This window comes from Mobula birostris, chromosome 3 (genome assembly GCF_030028105.1).
Source record: "Mobula birostris isolate sMobBir1 chromosome 3, sMobBir1.hap1, whole genome shotgun sequence".
Classification (NCBI taxonomy): domain Eukaryota; kingdom Metazoa; phylum Chordata; class Chondrichthyes; order Myliobatiformes; family Myliobatidae; genus Mobula; species Mobula birostris.
Window position 1 is genome coordinate 95,981,982 of NC_092372.1, and position 20,359 is coordinate 96,002,340.

The 20,359-nt window shown below is 42.5% G+C and overlaps 1 protein-coding gene across 2 annotated transcripts in view; it reads right to left on the bottom strand.

The window, feature by feature from the left end:
- Positions 1-436: 436 nt before the first annotated feature.
- Positions 437-20,359, bottom strand: part of LOC140195188 (protein SDA1 homolog) — a 65,873-nt gene continuing 45,950 nt past the window's right edge. For both annotated transcript variants that reach the window (XM_072253105.1, XM_072253104.1), the window contains 3 exons: positions 3,642-3,670; positions 965-1,058; positions 437-881 (listed from right to left, as the gene is read on the bottom strand). In XM_072253105.1, coding sequence (XP_072109206.1) covers positions 834-881; positions 965-1,058; positions 3,642-3,670 — 171 coding nt within the window. In that variant the 3' untranslated portion in view covers positions 437-833. The remainder of the gene's footprint in view (positions 882-964; positions 1,059-3,641; positions 3,671-20,359) is intronic.

The following is a 20,359-nucleotide window of genomic DNA, read 5'->3' on the forward strand; positions in this document are numbered from 1 at the left end:
TGAATCAAATTGACCAGAGATGGGAAAGCACAATTGTGATTTGTTCAGGCAACAGCAGATTAAAGCTGCTCACCTTGCATGAGTTTCAAGTGCTATTGTTGTGCATAGGCACATTCATGTTCCTGAGGGAGTGAGGTGTTGAAGACACGACACTACCAAATGTGTGTCTGAATCCATGGAGCTTAAGGAATGGCAGAAAATTGGCAAGGGACTGGCTGGAACAAGCCTTGATCAACTGGCACCTGCCCAGGTTAGCACATGATGGATAGTCAAACTTTTCTAGAAAAAAAGATATTTTAGAAAAAGAGACATTTTGTTTGCTATTATGTGTCTGCCACTTCTCTGTCAAACTTTGCAGTTTTATGGTTTGCATTTAATGAGCTAAAAGTTATCAATTAAATATTACTGTGAACATTGCAGGAACTGAATTCTTTACTAAACATTCTTTAGATGCTCAGATTTAATAAAATTGTGCATAGAAACAACATATCTTCCAGCTGATCTGGCTTTGGTAATTCTGTGAATTACTGTCAATAATCTGGCAGTATTCATATTTTAATTCCAAATCTGTAAACGTCTGTTAATTAGAGAAAGATATCATGTCATTTTAGAATACTTGATTACATAAATAAAGTGAGCAGAAATTTCTTAACAAAATTAATAAGTGGATGAGCTGATTTCCAAATGACAAGCCTTGTTAAATATTTGGTACTGAGCAGGGTAATCCCAAAGGCATGAATGTGGAATGCAAAAGCAACATTATTCAAAGAAAATCCACATTAAGCAGACTTCTTGACAAAGAGCATCTTGATATTCCTCAATGGTCTTTTGTTCTAATTCAGGACAGCAGCGTAGCCTCCTTTTTGTTCATTGATTTCAGCCTATCAATCACAATATGAATATTAATATGCAAAGCATATTTAGGAGAATATGAAAATTAAAATTAAACCTCAATTTTACTTACAAAATTCCAATTATTCTGTTTAGATCCCTTCCAAATCACTGTCTTGTAGACCTTAGGCTGTGCAGCACACATTAAAGTTGTATAGACTGTCTTCCTGGAATTTGTGACATTTTTAAAAACATTACTAGTGATTTCATATTTATTTGAACTTACTAAATTACAATCTAGTTTTCACAGATACAACAATAATCAGCTTATTTTAAAACACTAGTTGGTCTTCATCTAAGAAGTTATTCTAATGATTCTGTGACAGCAAGTTAGTACACGATTGAACTGCTGTTTGTTTGGAGAGGCTGTACCATAATGGATAGAAGTAACACATTTTCCTAGGGTAGAAAGGAAAGGTATGTCACATCCGGAATTATTTCCAGTTAGAGGACGATTTCCTTCCATGCTGCTCTGACGTACTGGGAAATCACGTACGAGGCAAGTTACAGCAGTGGTTTGCCATTGCCTTCTGCCGGGTGAGTTGTGTTTTTTTTAAAAGAGATCACCAGCTCTTACCAGGAGCCGGCTGGATTCGAACTCGGTAGTTCTTGCCCCAAAGTCCAGCGCTGATGCCATACGCCACCAGCCGGCCTTTTCCTAGGGTAAAAATGTCTAATACCAGAGGGCATGCATTGAAGGTGAGAGGGGGTAGGTTCCAAGGGGATGTGAGGGTAAGTTTTTTCCTTAGAGTGGTGGATGCCTGGAATGCACTGCCTGATATGATGGTAGAGGAAAACACATTAGGGGCTTTTAAGAGACATTTAGATAGGCACATGCATGTGAGGAAGACTTGTGTTGGTAGGAGGGTTTAGTTTTGGGGAATTTTTTGATTTACTTTTCAGCTGCTTCCCCTGCTGTATTCTTCTATGTTCTGCAGTTTACATAGCTTCCACATAGAATAGTTCGACACTATGACCACTTTACACAAAAACAGGATTTTTTGTTTTATTTGTATACTTTTTTGTTTGTTTAATTTTTATGAATATTGTATATCTGATGCTGTGTGTCTATGATTCTACTGCAAGTTTTACATTGCATCTCTATGTATGACAATAAATGTGACTTTCGATCTCTTCTGTGAAGAGGTCACAGGTTAGATCACCCATAAAGACACAGGATGAAGTTACCCCTGCTCATACCTTTGCCTGTGCTCTGACTGAATATCTTACAGTACGTTCCTTGTTCGAGGTCGAGGGCTCTCCTCCGATGGGTTGCTCTGGCAGTAGATCCAAGTACTCAAGACAGGCAACCCTGAAATCACCGCCAGCTCACTGCCAGTGGCTTGGTGGACTGCCATACGGATGGTCAGAATGGGATGTTGTTGCCCACACACTATTAAGCAGTCAGGCAGTAACTCGTCACAACACATTGTTATTTATTTATTTATTGGGATACAGCACAGAGTAGGCCATTCCTGCCATTCAAGCCACACCGGTAAACAATCCCCAAATTTAATCCTAGCCTACCTGCCACGGGACAATTTACAATGACCTACCGACCGGTATGTCTTTGGACTGTGGGAGGAAACGGGAGCACCCACGGTCACGGGCAGAATGTGACCGCACCAGCAGGCAGTGGCAGGAATTGAACCCGGGTCCCTCGTACAGTAAAGCATTGTGCTAATCACTACGCTATCGTGCCTCCCTATGCGTGGCACAAAGGCTCAAAGGCAAACAGCTTGAGGGAAGGACAACAGCCATGACAGCAGGAGCGGCAGGGGATAAAGGTGAGAGGAGCAGCTGCATGTGAACAGCAGGAACCTGGCATGTGGCAAGGGAGAGGAGTAGAAGGAAAGAAGATGGAATGAGAAGCAGAGTGACTGAGAAAACCAGTGTGTTGTAAGAACAGATTCTGGCAGAGAAAGAGAGGGTCAGGGCAGCACAGTTGCGTAGTGGTTAGCACAACACTTTACAGGTGATCCAGATTCAATTCCCACTGCTGCCTGTAAGGGGGTTCCACGTTCTCCCTGTGATCACTTGGGTTTCCTCCGGGTGCTCTGGTTTCCTCTCACAGTCCAAAGACGTACCAGTTGGTAGGTTAATTGGTCACTGTAAATTGCCCCATGATTAGGCCAGGACTAAATCGGAGGATTGCTGGAAGGCCCAGCTCGAAGGGCTGGAAGGGTCTATTCCATCACACACAACACTCACAACAAGCTGGAGGAACTCAGCAGGTCAGGCAGCATCCGTGGAAACGGTCAGTCAACGTTTTGGGCTGGAACCCTTTGTCAGGACTGTAGAGGGAAGGGGCAGAGGCCCTATAAAGAAGGTTGGGGGAGGGTGGGAAGGAGAAGGCTGGTAGGTTCCAGGTGAAAAACCAGTAAGGGGAAAGTGTATGAGGTGTTGCTCCTCCAACCTGAGTTTAGCCTCAGCATGGCAGTAGAGAAGGCCATGTATGGACATATCCGAATGGGAATGGGAAGCAGAGTTGAAGTGGGTGGCAACCGGAAGATCCTGCCTGTTGTGGCAGACGGAGCGGAGGTGCTTGACGAATGGTCTATTCCATGCAGTATATCAATAAATAAATAACTTGAGGACTCACCTAAATCAATTTCAAGAGCTTATTACATTTTCTGCAACATTTTTCAGCAATATGGATAGCACAAATTTGTTACAAGGTTCTAAATGTCATTCAGCAACATCTCTTTCAACATTTTCAAATTCAAGTGTAGTTAAAGAACAAAACTTACTTATTTAACACTGGATGGATTGAGAGAACCTGCAATAAAAATATACATTATTATAAAACACGAAATCAATGTAACACACACAAAATGCTGGAGGAAATCAACAGGTCAGACGGCATCTATAGAAATGAACAAACCGTCAAGGTTTTGGGCCGAGACCCTTCTGGAGGACGGGGGAGGAAGGGGGAAGATATCAAAATAGGGGGAGGAGAAAGAGGCTAGCTGGAAGGTGATAAGTGAATCCAGGTGGATTGGAAAGGTAAAGGGCTGGAGTGGAAGGAACCTGATAGGAGAGGAGAGTGGACCGTGGGAGGAAGGGAAGGAGGAGTGAACCCAGGGAGAGGTGATAGGCAGGTGAGAAGAGATAAAAGACCAGAGTGGGGAATAAAAGAAGAGGGATTTTTTTTTAAACTGGATGGAGAAATCTATATTCCTTCCCTTCAGGTTAGAATATAAGGTGTTGATCCTCCACCCTGAAGGTATCCTCATTGTGCCACAAGAGGAGGTCTTGGACTGACACATCAACCCAGATCTTTTATAAATCTACCAATTCCCACGCTTATTTTGACTATACCTCTTCCAACCCTATCTCCTGTAAAAATGCTATTCCTTTTTTTCAGTTCCTTTGTTTCCGCCACATCTGTTCCCAGGATATAGCCTTCCAATCTAGGACATCAGAGATGGCCTCCTTCTTCAAAGAACGGGGTTTCCCTTCCTCCACCATTGATGCTGCCTTCATGTGCATCTCCTCCAATTCCCGAACATCCGCGCTCACCCCATCTTCCACCTGACCTAACAGTGATAGAGTTCCCCTTGTCCTTACCTACCACCCCATGAGACTCCACATCAAGCTCATCTTCCGCCGCAACTTCTGCCATCTTGAAGTGGCCACCTAACCTATCTTTATCACCCCTCTCTCTGCTTTCTGCTGGGATCGCTCCATTTGTGATTCCCTTGTCCATTCGTTCCTCCCAATCGACTTGCATATTGAAGGTACTCTGACTATTGTAACATTGCCCCTGTGTTTTCTATCTCCTGTTATCATTTTTAGGTCATATCCTTACTACTGTTTGGGGGGGGTTCTGTATACAACTCCCATCAGGGTCTTTTTAGCCTTGCAGTTCCTTAGCTCTATCCACAATGATTCAACACCTACCAACCCTATGTTGCCTCCTTCCACAGATTTGATTTAATTTTTTACCAACACAGCAACACCATCCCCTCTGCTTCCTGCCTGTCTTTTCAAGATACAGTGTGTATCCTTGGACATTAAGCTCCCAGCTATAATCTTCTTTCAGCCATGATCGGTGATGCCTGCAACATCATACATGCCAATCTGTAACTGTTCTACAAGTTCATCTACCTTATTCTGTATACTGCGAGGATTCAAATATAACACCTTCAGTCATGTATTTACACTTTTTTTGTTTGCTTTTAATGTTGCAACTCATCCTGTTGACTGCAATTTTGCCCTATCAACAGCCTCTGCTCATTACTAATCACCTGTTTGTAAACCAGCTACCTCATCTTCAGCACTATAATCTGCCTTTCCTATGATACAACCCTGAAGGTCTTGCCCTTTAGCTTAGCACCTAACTCCCCTTGTCCTCGTCATTTGTCCTTCCTATGTCACTGGTACCTACATGGACTATGACCTCTGGCTGTTCACCATCCCACTTAAGAATGCTGAGGACTTGATCCGAGATGTTCCAGGCCCCGGCAGCCAGGAGGCAACACACCATCCGGGAACTTCGTTCTTGCCACAGAACCTCCTGTCTGTTCCCCTAACTAATGAATCCCCTTCACCTCAGCATGCCTCTTCTGCCCCCTTCCCTTCTGAGTCACAGAGGCAGACTCAGTATCCGACCACTGTGACTTTCCGTTGTTAGGCACCCCCCCCCCCCCCCACCAAAATTATCCAAAGTGATGTACCTGTTGTTGAGGGGGATGGCCGCAGGGGTACTCTGCACTGGCTCCTCAACCCCCTTCCCTTTCTTGACTGTCTCCGTCTCCTGTGCCCTGCACCTTGGGTGTAACTACCTCTCTATATGTCCTATCTATCACCCCCTCAGCCTTCTGAATGACCCAGAGTTCATCCAATTCCAGCTCCAACTTGTTAATGCAGATTGTTAGAAGCTGCAGCTGGATGCACTTCTCACAGTTGTAGTTGTCAGAGATACTGGAGGTCTCCTTGTCTCCCCACATCCTGCAAGAGGAGCATTCCACTATTCTGCCTGGCATCTCTACTGTCCTCGCTGACAGATATAAAGGGAAGGAGAAAAAAAACGTAACCTCAAGCTTTTCTTTCTTTTCTTTTGCTTTCTCTGACTAAAGCCTCTCCTCATTGAAGCCTCAAAGAGCTAAAGCCTCAAGATGTCCATTTTGATGATGGCTGCTGTGACGATGGCCACTGCACTTGTCATCAACTTGTTCTTGAGAATCAATCACAAACACGGATCGGTCGCTGTCCAAAACTCTACTACACTGAACACATTTTACAAACTCTAAACCATCCAGACCCCTAACAGTATGGGAGTCCCAATCAATGTATGGAAAATTAAAATCCCCTACCACCACAACTTTATGTTTCCTGCAGTTGCTGCTATCTCTCTGCAGATTTGCTCTTCCAAGTCTCGTTGACTATTGGGTGGCCTGTAATACAATCCCACTAATGTGGCCATACCTTTCCTGTTTCTCAGCTCCACCCATAAGGACTCAGTAGACAAGCCCTCTAATCTGTCCTGCCTGAGCACTGCTGCAATATTTTCCCTAACAAGCAATGCTACTCCCCCACCTTTCATTCCTCTGCCTCGGTCACATCTGAAACATCGGAACCCTGGAATATTAAGCTGCCAGTCCTGCCCCTCCTGTAGCCAAGTTTCACTAATTGCTACAACATCATAATTCCACGTGTCAATCCACGCCCTCAACTCATCCGCCTTCTCCGCAGTACTCCTAGCATTGAAATATATACACCTCAGAAGATTTTTACCACCACTCACAACCTTTCTATCAGCGGATTTGCTTAAACTTTCAATATCATTTATTTTCACCCTAGCCACACTGTCAGCTCTGGCACTCTGGTTCCCATCCCCCTGCAAATCTAGTTTAAAGCCTCCCCAATAGCACTAACAAACCTCCCTGAAAGGATATTGGTCCCCCTGTGGTTCAAGTGTAACCCGTCCCTCTTGTACAGGTCCCACCTGCCCCAGAAGAGGTCCCAATGATCCTGAAATCTGAAACCCTGCCCCCTACACCAGTTCCTCAGCCACTTGTTCCTCCTCCAGAGCATCCTATTCCTACCCTCACTGGCACCTAGCACAGGTAGCAATCCTGAGATTACCACCCTTGGTTTAGAGTTTGTAAAATGTGTTCAGGAAAGTTTTCTAAATCAGTATATAGAGGGACCAACTAGAGGGGATGCAATATTGGATCTCCTGTTAGGAAACGAATTAGGGCAAGTGACAGAAGTCTGTGTAGGGGAGCACTTTGGTTCCAGTGATCATAACACCATTAGTTTCAATTTGATCATGGACAAGGATAGATCTGGTCCTAGGGTTCAGGTTCTGAACTGGAAGAAGGCCAAATTTGAAGAAATGAGAAAGGATCTAAAAAGCGTGGATTGGGACAGGTTGTTCTCTGACAAAGATGTGATTGGTAGGTGGGAAGCCTTCAAAGGGGAAATTTTGAGAGTGCAGAGTTTGTATGTTCTTGTCAGGATTAAAGGCAAATTGAATAGGAATAAGGAACCTTGGTTCTCAAGGGATATTGCAAATCTGATAAAGAAGAAGAGGGAGTTGTATGAAACGTATAGGAAACAGGGGGTAAATCAGGTGCTTGAGGAGTATAAGAAGTGCAAGAAAATACTTAAGAAAGAAATCAGGAGGGCAAAAAGAAGACATGAGGTTGCCTTGGCAGTCAAAGTGAAGGATAATCCAAAGAGCTTTTACAAGTATATTAAGAGCAAAAGGATTGTAAGGGATAAAATTGGTCCTCTTGAAGATCAGAGTGGTCGGCTTTGTGCGGAACCAAAGGAAATGGGGGGAGATCTTAAATAGGTTTTTTGCGTCTGTATTTACTAAGGAAGCTGGCATGAAATCTATGGAATTGAGGGAATCAAGTAGTGAGACCATGGAAATTGTACAGATTGAAAAGGAGGAGGTGCTTGCTGTCTTGAGGAAAATTAAAGTGGATAAATCCCCGGGACCTGACAGAGTTTTCCCTCGGACCTTGAAGGAGACTAGTGTTGAAATTGCAGGGGCCCTGGCAGAAATATTTAAAATGTCGCTGTCTACAGGTGAAGTGCCGGAAGATTGGAGAGTGGCTCATGTTGTTCCGTTGTTTAAAAAAGGATCGAAAAGTAATCCGGGAAATTATAGGCCGGTGAGTTTAACGTCAGTATTAGGTAAGTTATTGGAGGGAGTACTAAGAGACAGAATCTACAAGCATTTGGATAGACAGGGGCTTATTAGGGAGAGTCAACATGGCTTTGTGCGTGGTAGGTCATGTTTGACCAATCTGTTGGAGTTTTTCGAGGAGGTTACCAGGAAAGTGGATGAAGAGAAGGCAGTGGATATTGTCTACATGGACTTCAGTAAGGCCTTTGACAAGGTCCCGCATGGGAGGTTAGTTAGAAAAATTCAGTTGCTAGGAGAGGTAGTAAATTGGATTAGACATTGGCTCGACGGAAGAAGCTAGAGAGTGGTGCTAGAGAATTGCTTCTCTGAGTGGAGGCCTGTGACTAGTGGTGTGCCACAGGGATCAGTGCTGGGTCCATTGTTATTTGTCATCTATATCAATGATCTGGATGATAATGTGGTAAATTGGATCAGCAAGTTTGCTGATGATACAAAGATTGGAGGTGTAGTAGACAGTGAGGAAGGTTTTCAGAGCCTGCAGAGGGACTTGGACCAGCTGGAAAAATGGGCTGAAAAATGGCAGATGGAGTTTAATACTGACAAGCGTGAGGTATTGCATGTTGGAAGGACAAACCAACGTAGAACACACAGGGTTAATGGTAAGGCACTGAGGAGTGCAGTGGAACAGAGGGATCTGGGAATACAGATACAAAATTCCCTAAAAGTGTCGTCACAGGTAGATAGGGTCGTAAAGAGAGCTTTTGGTACATTGGCCTTTATTAATCGAAGTATTGAGTATAAGAGCTGGAATGTTATGATGAGGTTGTGTAAGGCATTGGTGAGGCCGAATCTGGAGTATTGTGTTCAGTTTTGGTCACCAAATTACAGGAAGGATATAAATAAGGTTGAAAGAGTGCAGAGAAGGTTTACAAGGATGTTGCCGGGATTTGAGAAACTCAGTTACAGAGAAAGGTTGAATAGGTTAGGACTTTATTCCCTGGAGCGTAGAAGAATGAGGGGAGATTTGGTAGAGGAATATAAAATTATGATGGGTATAGATAGAGTGAATGCAAGCAGGCTTTTTCCACTGAGGCAAGGGGAGAAAAAAACCAGAGGACATGGGTTAAGGGTGAGGGGGGAAAAGTTTAAAGGGAACATTAGGGGGGGCTTCTTCACACAGAGAGTGGTGGGAGTGTGGAATGAGCTGCCAGACGAGGTGGTAAATGCAGGTTCTTTTTTAACATTTAAGAATAAATTGGACAGATACATGGATGGGAGGTGTATGGAGGGATATGGTCCGTGTGCAGGTCAGTGGGACTAGGCAGAAAATGGTTCGGCACAGCCAAGAAGGGCCAAAGGGCCTGTTTCTGTGCTGTAGTTTCTATGGTTCTATGGTTCTATGGTACACTGCTCTGACTCACTTGCTGCTGCCTTTTCTACTTGAGCAGTGGACCTGATTGAAATCCCTTCCTCTCAATCTTCCAAAGTCCAGATTGGTCTCTGGTCAATGCGATATTATGCATATAATATTAAAATATATATAAATAGTTAAATTAAATAAGTTATGCAAAATAAGCAGGAGTAGGCCATCTGGCCCATCAAGCCTGCTCCACCATTCATTAAGATCATGGCTGATCTGACCATGGACTCATCTCCACCTACTTGACTTTTCCCCATAACCCTTAATTCCCCTACTATGCAAAAATCTATTCAACCTTGTCTTAAATATATTTACTGAGATAGCACCCACTGCTTCATTGGGCAGAGAATTCCACAGATTCACCGCTCTCTGGGAAAGGCTGTTCCCCCTCATCTCTGTCCTAAATCTACTCCTTTGAATCTTGAGGCTATGTCCCCTAGTTCTAGTCTCACCTACCAATGGAAACAACTTTCTTGCCTCTATCTTATCTATCCCTTTCATAATTTTATATGTTTCTATAAGATCTCCTCTCATTCTTCTGAATTCCAGCGAGTACAGTTCCAGGCAACTCAATCTCTCCTCATAGTCTAACCCTCTCATCTCTGGAATCAACCTGGTGAACCTCCTTGCATTGCATCCAAAACCAGTATATCTTTCCTCAAGTAAGGAGGCCAGAACTGCACACAGTACTCCAGGTGCGGCCTCACCAGTACCCTGTACAGTTGCAGCATAACCTCCCTGCTCTTACATTCAATCCCTCTAGCAATGAAGGCCAACATCCCATTTGCCTTCTTGATAGCCTGCACCTGCAAACCGACCTTTTGTGATTCATGCACAAGCACTCCCAAGTCCGTCTGCACAGCAGCATGATGGAATATTTTACCATTTAAATAATAATCTGCTCTTTCATTTTTCCTTCCAAAGTGGACAATCTCGTGTTTACCAACATTGTACTCCATCTGCCAGACCCTTGCCCACTCACTTAACCTATCTATATCTCTCTGCAGACTCTCCATATCTTCTGCACAATTTGCTTTTCCACTCAGTTTAGTATCATCAGCAAACCTAGATACACTACACCCGGCCCCCTCTTCCCGATCGTTAATGTATACCGTGAACAGTTACGGGCCCAGCACCGACCCCTGCGGCACACCACTCACCACTGATTGCCAACCAGAGAAACACTCATGTATCCCAACTCTCTGCTTTCTATTGGTTAACCAATCCTCTGTCCATGCTAATACATCAGTCCCAACTCTATGCACCCTTATTTTATGGATTAGTCTTTTAAGTGGTACCTTATCGAATGCCTTCTGAAGATCCAAGTAAATAATGTCCATCTGTTCCCCTCTATCCACTGTGCTCATTATATCCTCAAAGAACTCCAGTAAGTTTGTCAAACAGGACCTGCCTTTGCTGAATCTATGTTGTGTCTACCTGATGGATCCATTTCTTTCCAGATGCCTCACTATTTCTTTTTTAATGATAACTTCAAGCACTTTCCCAACTAACTGGCTTATAGTTACCTACATTTTGCATACATCCTGTTTTGAACAATGGCGTGACATTTGGCCATCTTCCAGTCCTCCTCAAGACCGCTTTGACTAACTTGATTCACCCAATCTATGTGCAAGTTAAAGTCCCCCATGATAACTGCTGTTCCATCCTTACATGCCTCTGATATTTCTCTGTTTATTGACTGTGCCACAGTAATGTTATTATTCGGTGGCCAACAGACAACTCCCACCTATGATTTTTTCCCTTTACTGTTCCTAATCTCTATCCAGATGTATTCAACATTCTGCTCATTAGATCTTATGTCATCTCTCACTATCACCCTGATCTCATCCTTAATTAAGAGCACTACCCCACCTCCCGTACCTTCCTGCCTATCGTTCCATATTACCTGATATCCTTGGATATTTAATTCCCAATCCTCTCCACCCTGCAACCATGTCTCTGTAATGGCCACTAAATCATTCCTCTTTGTACTGGTTTGTGCCACAAGTTCACTGACCTTGTTTTGAATATACAGGCATTTAAATGAAGTGCCTTTACACTCATTGTGCTTTTAAAATCTTGTAATCTTTTACTCTTTTGCACCTAAATTTTCCACTCTTTTTTATCTTTTGCTTTTTCTTCATCTTTATCCATACTTTTCTTTTTTACTTTATCCATACTTCTTCGATCTGTTGAACCCACCCCACTACTATTTAGTTTGAAGCCCTATCCACAGCCTTAGTTATGTGATTCGCTAGGATCCAGGTCCCATCACGGTTCAGGTGGAGCCCATCCCATTGGTACAGCTCCCTCCTTCCCCAATACTGGTCCCAATTTCCCATTAATTCAAACCCACTTCTCCCACACCAATCCTTGAGCCACCTATTTAACTCTCTAATCTTTTGGAACCTTTGCCAATTTTGCTAATCCAGAGATGACTACTTCTTTGGTTCTGCTTTTTAATTTGGTCCCTAGCTGCTCAAATTCCTTCAGCAGAACCTCTATCCTCCTTTTACCTATGTTGTTGGTACCCACATGGACCATGACAACTGGATCTTTCCCCTCCCACTGAAAATTCCTCTGCAGGTCAGATGAGATGTTCTGAACCCGGGCACCAGGCAGGCAACACGGCCTTCAGGACACTCTATCCTTGCGACAGAGAACTCTCTATTCCCCTGACTATACTACCCCAATTACCACTACACTTCTCTCCTTTCTCCCCTCTGGAATGGCTGCCTGAACTACAGTGCCACAGTTAGGTTGCTCATCCTTCCTGCAGCCCCCACTCTCATCCACATAGGGAGCAAGAATCTCAGGCCTGTTGGGCAAGCTCAAGGGCTGAGGCTCCTCCAGCACTCTCTCTTGGATCCCACTACCGGCCTCACTCGCAGTCAAACCCTCTTGTCCCTGACCACACACAGACCAAATTTGAGGCAGCTTATCTAATGGGTTGATTACCTCCTGAAACAGAAAATCCAGGTAACTCTCTCCCCTCCCTGATGTGCCACAGTGTTTGAAGCTCAGATTCCGTATCACCAACTTTGAGCCTGAGTTCCTCGAGCAGCCAACACCTGCTGCAGATGTGGTCACCGGGAACCACAGTGGCGTCCACCAGCTCCCACATCATGCAGCTACAGCACATCACATGATCCTGCATCTTCCTTACTTAATTTAATTAGCTGTAATTTAGTGACTTTATTCAGTTACTACAATAGCCTTACCTGCTACTTAACCATGGCGCCTCGCCAAAGCCTTAAGTTCCCACTCCTACACTGGTCCACTTACATAATGGCTGCTCTGCTTTGACCCTGCTTTACTTTTATTTGCTCCTGATAATGAATCGCCAGTCGATTGGTCCACCACTAATGTGCCAATCCCCACGAAACATTCTTTTTTCAAACTCTTCTCCCCGACATATGCGAAGCGCTCTCTCTTCGAATTGATTGGAATGCTGCTAATGCTCCGAGTCCTATTAAACACTCCTTTTTCAAAACTCTTCTCCCCGACCTGTGCGAAGTTCTCTCTCTTTGAATCGATTGGTGCACCGCTAATGCGCTGAGCCCGTGAAAAGCTCCTTTTTCAAAACTCTTCTCCCCAACCTGTGCGAAGTGCCCCCTCTCTGAATTGACTGGTTAGCTGCTAATGCGCTGAGCCCAGGGAAACACCCGTTTTTTAAACTCTTCTCCCCGACCTGTGCAAAACTCTTTCTCTCTCTTTGAATCAATTGGCCTGCCGCTATTACTAATAGAGCCACACCACCGCTTATGCCTTCCTGCCTGTCCTTTCGGTACAGAGTATATCCTTTGATGTTAAACTCCCAACTATGACCTACTTTCAGCCACGACTCAGTGATGCCTACAATGTCATACTGACCAATCTCTAATTGCGCCATGAGTTCATCCACCTTATTCCGAATGCTACATGCATTTAAATACATCACTTTCAGTCTTAAGAATTTTGCTCTGCAGTACAACCTAACTCCTTGCTCTGTCTGCAGTTGTACCCAATCATTGGCTTGTCCTTGCTTACATTCATATTACATTTTACATCATCTACTTGTAAATCTGCTGGCTCATCCTCAGCTCTATCATACTGATTCCCATCCCCCTGGCATATTAGTTTAAGCCACTCCCAACAGCTATTTAGGATAGTCAGCATGGCTTTGCATGGTAGATCCTGTCTAAACAACCTTATAGAGTTTTTCGAGGAAGTTACCTGGAAAGTTGATGAAGGCAAGGCAGTGGATGTTGCCTATATGGACTTTAGCAAGGCATTTGACAAGGTCCTGCTTGGGAGGTTGATCAGGAAGGTTCAGTCACTTAGCATTCAGGATGAGGTAGTAAATTGGATTAGACATTGGCTTTCAGCAGAAGCCAGAGAGTGGTAGTAGATGGTTGCCTCTGACTGGAGGCCTGTGACAAGTGGAGTGCTGCAGGGATTGGTGCTGGGTCCATTGTTGTTTACCAACAACCTGGATGATAATGTGGCTAATGGGATCAGAAATTTACAGATGTCACCAGTATTGGGGGTGTAGGGGACACCGAGGAAGACTATCAGAGCTTGCAGCGAGATCTGAACCAGCTGGAAAAATGGGCTGAAAAATGGCAGATGGAATTTAATGCAGACAAGTGTGAGGTTTTGCTCTTCGGTAGGACCAACTAGGGTATTTCTTACACAGTGAATGGTAGGGCACTGAGGAATGTGGTAACACAGGGAGATCTAGAAATACAGGTCAATAATTCACTGAAAGTGACTGTACAGGTAAATACATTTGTAAAGAAAGCTTATGGCACATTGGCCTTCGTAAATCAAAGTACTGAGTACAGGAGATGGGATGTTATGTTGAAGTTGTATAAGACATTGGTGAGGCCTAATTGAGAGTATTGTGTGTAGTTTTGGTCACCTACCTACAGAAAAGATGTAAGTAAGTTTGAAAGAGTACAGAGAAAATTTGGAAGGAAGTTTCTGGGTCTGGAGGACCTGAGTTATAAGGAAAGATTGAATAGGTTAGGACTTTATTCCTTGGAATGTAGAAGACAGAGAGGAGATTTGATGGAGGTATACAAAATTATGAGGGGTATAGATAGGGTGAATGCGAGTAGGCTTTTTCCACTGAGAGTGGGACTACAACTAGAGGACATGGGTTAAGTGTGAAAGGTCAAAAGTTTAAGGGGAACATGAGGGGAAACTTCTTCACTCAGAGGGTCATGAGAGTGTGTAATGAGCTGTCAGTACAAGTGGTGCATGTGAGCTCAATTTCAATGTTTAAGAGAATTTGGATAGGTGTGGAGGGTTATGGTCCTGGTGCAGGTTGATGGGACTAGGCAGTTTAAATGGTTCAACATGCACTGAATGGGCAAAAGGGCCTGTTTTTGTGCTGTACTTTTCTATGATTTCTATTACAGATCAGTTGATCAGATTCAATGACCACAACGTAACAGTGTGGTATTAACAGTGCAATATTTTCAGACTGCTCAAATTTAAGTTGATTTGTATTTATATTTTATTACATTGTTTAACATATAGTTCAAGCAGTTCAAAATACGTTGCTTCAGAATATAATTCTCACGGCAGGTAGTGCTGTTTCCTCACAATTCTGGGAACCTAGGTTCAAACCTGATCTCTGGTGCCGCCTTTGAGGAACTTGTATGCTATCTCATGACTAAAAGACTCAAAATAATGTGCACCTAAATTAGAGAGGCCAGGGTTTAAACTGTTTTGACTGTGGAATGAAGCACTCCTAAATCTTCCAGAGCCCTAGTGATGTTTTTCAGTTATCAATGCCCTTCGCCATAAAGCTGCCAGCATTTAGTGGAGTCAGGTGTGAAAATGTCAACACAACTCAGCAATTTATAAGGGTACCTGGTGGAGAAAATATACGGCTTCATATAGAATGTTCCCTTGAACCTGGAACTTGTTGGAAAAGGCTGGGAAGAGTTATTAAGTCAAGTTACTGCCAAATTCAAACATTAGACATGTAAATAAACATGTATCACGACAGAAATACACCAACCAAACTATCAGGTCAGAACCAGTGATCCCTTTACCCTCTGTATCAACCAATTCTAATCTGAAGCTCTTTAAATATTTCTCTATCTCAAAAATTCAATTAATCATCTTTTAAAAGTACCACCAGACTTTGGCTTCATTTGAGGAATTTCTAGATCACTAAGCCCCAGGCAAAGCAGTATGTGCCAGAATCCTGCAATGGCCTATGTTTTAATATATGCCTTTTTGATCAAAGAAAATAGGTCATCACAATACATATTAGCATACACCAATTCATTGATTTGAGGATCACCCATTAACTCTCTCAATGTCACAAAATAAAATCTTATTGTTTCAATGTCTTACCTCTGGAAACAGAACTAGCTTTTCCACGGATAAGCACAGAAATACACAAAATATTAGAAAATTGGAAACACAGATTTTATCCCACTATGTCAAATCCGGATATTTCAGCAATTTAAAAGGTTACATTTCTTTTCTATATATTATTGGAATTAATATATACACCTATCTGATCTCTGCTTACAAATTGCACGTCAACTGTGATTGCCCTTAAAATATCAGTAAATGCGTAGTCCATATTTCTACCGTGGTAAATCTTTCCTCTTGAGTCTTGTGCGACAATACTAGTGCAATATCTGCAAGCAGGGACATGAGTTAGACATCAGTTCAAAGACACATCTGCTGGTATTGTCCAAAAATTGGGCTTGTAGCTTCTCCTATTGCCTGCTTTCCCCCTGTATGTTGGTGAAATCCTGGAGAGTGATTACAAGACAACAGTTTATCATATCAGGCCTCAGCTGACATGCAATTGAAGCTGCTCCCCCAGAGCTCTGAACTTTGACATGCTTTGACAGAAGACAAGGATGAGAATTACCTCATAACCTGTCAGAGCTGTTGAAGAATTTAAGTTGTTTCTCTGATATTCAGAGACATTCAAAATCTACCAAACTATTCAGTAATAACAGCATTATATTATGTAAAACAGTGCACTAAAAACACAAAAGAAATCCACAAGTCATTGCAAACAGAACTTCTTTATTTTGCAGGCTGAGCTCAAGGCAGGCTGGGAGGTGAGGGCAGTATACTGTTACTGAGTACATGAGACTCCAAGCCGGAGACACAAAGCCTGGCATAAGCTTGGAGAAGAATGTTTCTCCAGGGAATTCAACTAAAATTAAGGTTTACCACTGGACTTCAGGCGGAAACAATTGACGGAGCTTAGTGACTGATGTGGCAATATCTGTTGCTCAGTAAGCTCTGGATAATTTCAGGACTTACTTCACAGTGAATGGCCATAGTCTGGTGGTTCCCTTTGGAACTCTGGTCAGAGCCAGCAGGATTCACCTCAGTCACCAAGGTAATACCGGAAACCCTTCACTGGGATGCATGAACGGAAGGAGATATTAGGATGACTAGTCAGAAGGCAGTCCAAAGAGGTGGGTTTAATAAAAAGATCTTAAAGGAGATGAGGATGCTGAAATGTCTGGGTAGAATATGCAACTAATGCTGGGGTTGGAGAGAATATTGCACACCAGGAGTCCAATAGAGGCGAGTGTCTATTTTACTCACTATCCCAGATCCCATTTTGCTTTAGGAACTCAGAACTACTTTTCTGTAAGCTTGCCAGTAAAAGGATGAGGAAAGTAAGTAATAGTCGCTTATTGTTCGATTCAGTGTTATCTTATCATTGCTGTTAATCCATTTACTGTATATGAAATAGGTTAATGCTGGTGTTAACATAATACCATTTGGAGATCTATGGCAGCCTAGAACTCATAATACACCTTTCTTAAACATTACACTGTAGTGTATATTCTCTCAGGCCTTTAGTTTTACCTGATATGCTATAGCTTACCTTTTTATCTGATGTCAACAAAAAAAAATGAGTGACCTAAAATAAATTGTGTCTCAATGTATATTGGTACAACTTGTGATCTACTCGGATGGCAGTATGACCATCCTCATAAAATAAAATAAAATAGCTAATACCTCAAAGAGCACATACCCAGAAGCTTCATAGGCAAGATTGATAAGAAGTCCTTCTCCAAGATTTACATCAAGGAATTTACTGATTCCTTCAATTTCTCCTCGATAGGGCTCCGGTAATAAATACTTCAGTATGGGTGCTAGTTGGTTAACAACATTAGTCACCCATTTTGGAACAACAGAGCTGTAAGTTAAAAGTACATTTGACTTGAGCATATTTTCATTATTTTTACTAAAAACACAGGTGAGAAATAAGCCTAACAAATGAATAATCATATGAATGTAACAGAACAGCTTTCTCATTTTTCAGCTTTATGCTACCGATAGTAATCTCAATGAAACGTTGCCCACATTCATACTAAACTTTTCTCTTTGCTCTGGTCTAACATTAGGAAAGGTTCACAGCATTGATAGTGATGATTCTACTTGCAGTGTTATGTGTTTAACATATTTAAGTTGTCTATGTTCTCCCAAATTCTCCTCAAAACAATATAAAATATGGACTAAGGGAATATCTATGTGCCAATTTTCTAATAAAGACAAATGTAAAGTACAACATGTTAGCATAAATGTCCTAGAGTGAGGCAAGAGGTAAAAGGTATGAATAATCTGGTCTTCAAAAGTAGATTAGTGGTGACAGCCCATAAAAAGTGAAAATGTAATTATGAAATTTAAATATAGGGTACTGAATATAAAAACAAGTGGATGATAATGAATCTGTATAAAGGTTGAAGACACTCTTGAGACTGTGCAATTTTGGACATTATATAATGGCAAAGACAATGAAATCAGGTTTTGTAGATTTACGCATCATATTCAAAAATTCAAAAATATTATAGTGAGAGACTTGTAAACTATCGCTACAATCACAAGAATAGCTAAATTCTTTAATAAGTCCTTCCAGATGTGTTCAATGTGACGAAAAAAACTGAGTGTAAATAGTGAATGATTATTTCTACTGGCTAGCAAGTTGATAATTAAGCAGGAGACACAAGGGAGTGAAGGTGGAAAGACCTCTACCTGAAATGTCAACTGTCCATTTCCCTCTGTAGATGCTCTCTGACCCTCTGAGTTCCTCTAGTGCTTTATGTGTAATTAAGCATGCATTTTGGGTGTGGTGCAAAAACTAGTGGAATACAGTGTGCAATCACAAGTGATGATTAGAGCTAATTAACACCAATTAGCATTTTTCAAGACATAATAACACAAAATATAAATAAGAACAGGTTAACTGTTAGTGATATTGTACCTTTATATTTTCTTTCCAACATAAAATCAAAGGAGTAAAACTGAGGCTGACCATGAATCAACTACCTTACGGAAGAATTCAATTCAATGTAGATAAATTATTCCATTTCTAATCCTAAATTTATGCCTCCTTACAATCAATTCACTAATTAATGTAAATAAGAGTTCACTGTTTACCTTCTCACTTTTTCATAATTCTAATTACAATTATCACTGCTCCAGTAATCATTAGACAGCGAAAATCTGCTGGAGGCAGGATCAGGCAACATTTGTGGAGGAAATGGATAGTCAACATTTGTGGATAAGATCCTCCGTCACCTTCTCCAGCAATTTGATACTTGCCCCAGATCCCAGCATCTCTGCTGTTGCCTGTTTCAGCATTAGAAAGGCGCATGCTTCTGATAACCTCTCACAATGCTCCACTAGTCAATACTATCAGGGACTGTGACCTGTAGCACATTCAGCAGAAAGGTGGCTCCCCACACATGCAGCCTGTGTTCCTGTTCTGCCTGTGCTTGCTGATACAGGTTAGTTCCTTCTTTTTGTTCTGTTCCCCTTATTACTTCAAACAGCACAGAAACAAATGTTTTCATGCCAACCATTTATACTAGTTCAATGTTCCAGCATTTCACCTGTAGCCATATCAGTCTTGACAATTCAATACTCATCTGGGATCGAGAAGATCACTTGAATACTTGAGGCTTCATTGTCCCTTTGAGCAGTGTTTTCCAGATTCCAAGCCCCTGGGTGAAAACAAGTCTTCTTCCAATCTTCTCTAAGTCTCTAACCCCTCATCTTAAACCTGAGCCCTCTGGTTTTATACGCCTCTGCTATGGGGAACACTTTCTTACCATCCACTCTATCTACTCTATAAGACCATAAGGCATAGGATCGGAATTGGGCCATTCAGCTCATCAAGCCTGCTTCACCATTCCACCACAGCTGATCTGGGATTCCATTCAACCCCATACACCTGCCCTCTCATCATCTCCCTTGTTGCCCGACCAATCAGGAAGCTATCAACTTCCGCTTTAACTATACACACAGACTTGGCCTCCACCGCAGTCTGTGGCAGAGCATTCCACAGATTCACCACTCTATGGCTAAAAAAGTTCCTCCTTACTTCTGTTCTAAAGGGTCGCTCCTCAATTCTTAGGCTGTGCCCTCTAATTCTGGATACACCCACCATAGATAACATCCTCTTCACATCTAACTTATCTAGTCCTTTCAGCATTTGGTAGGTGTCAGTGAGAACCCCACACATTCTTCTTAATTCCAGTGAGTACAGGCCCAAAGCTGCCAAACGCTCCTGATATTCAAATCCCTTCATAGAAACATAGAAAACCTTCAGCACAATACAGGCCCTTTGGCCCACAATGCTGTGCCAAACATGTACTTACTTTAAAAATTACCTAGGATTGCCCACAGCCCTTTATTTTTCTAAGCTCCCTGTACCTATCCAGGAGTCTCTTAAAAGACCCTATCATATCCACCTCCACCACAGTTGCCGGCAGCCTATTCCACACACTCACCACTCTCTGCGTAAAAATAATACCCCTGATATCCCGTCTGTACCTACTCCCAAGCACCTTAAAACTGTGCGCTCTTGTGTTAGCCATTTCAGCCCTGGGAAAAAGCCTCTGATTATCCACACGATCAATGCAATCATTATCGTATACACCACTATCAGGTCACCT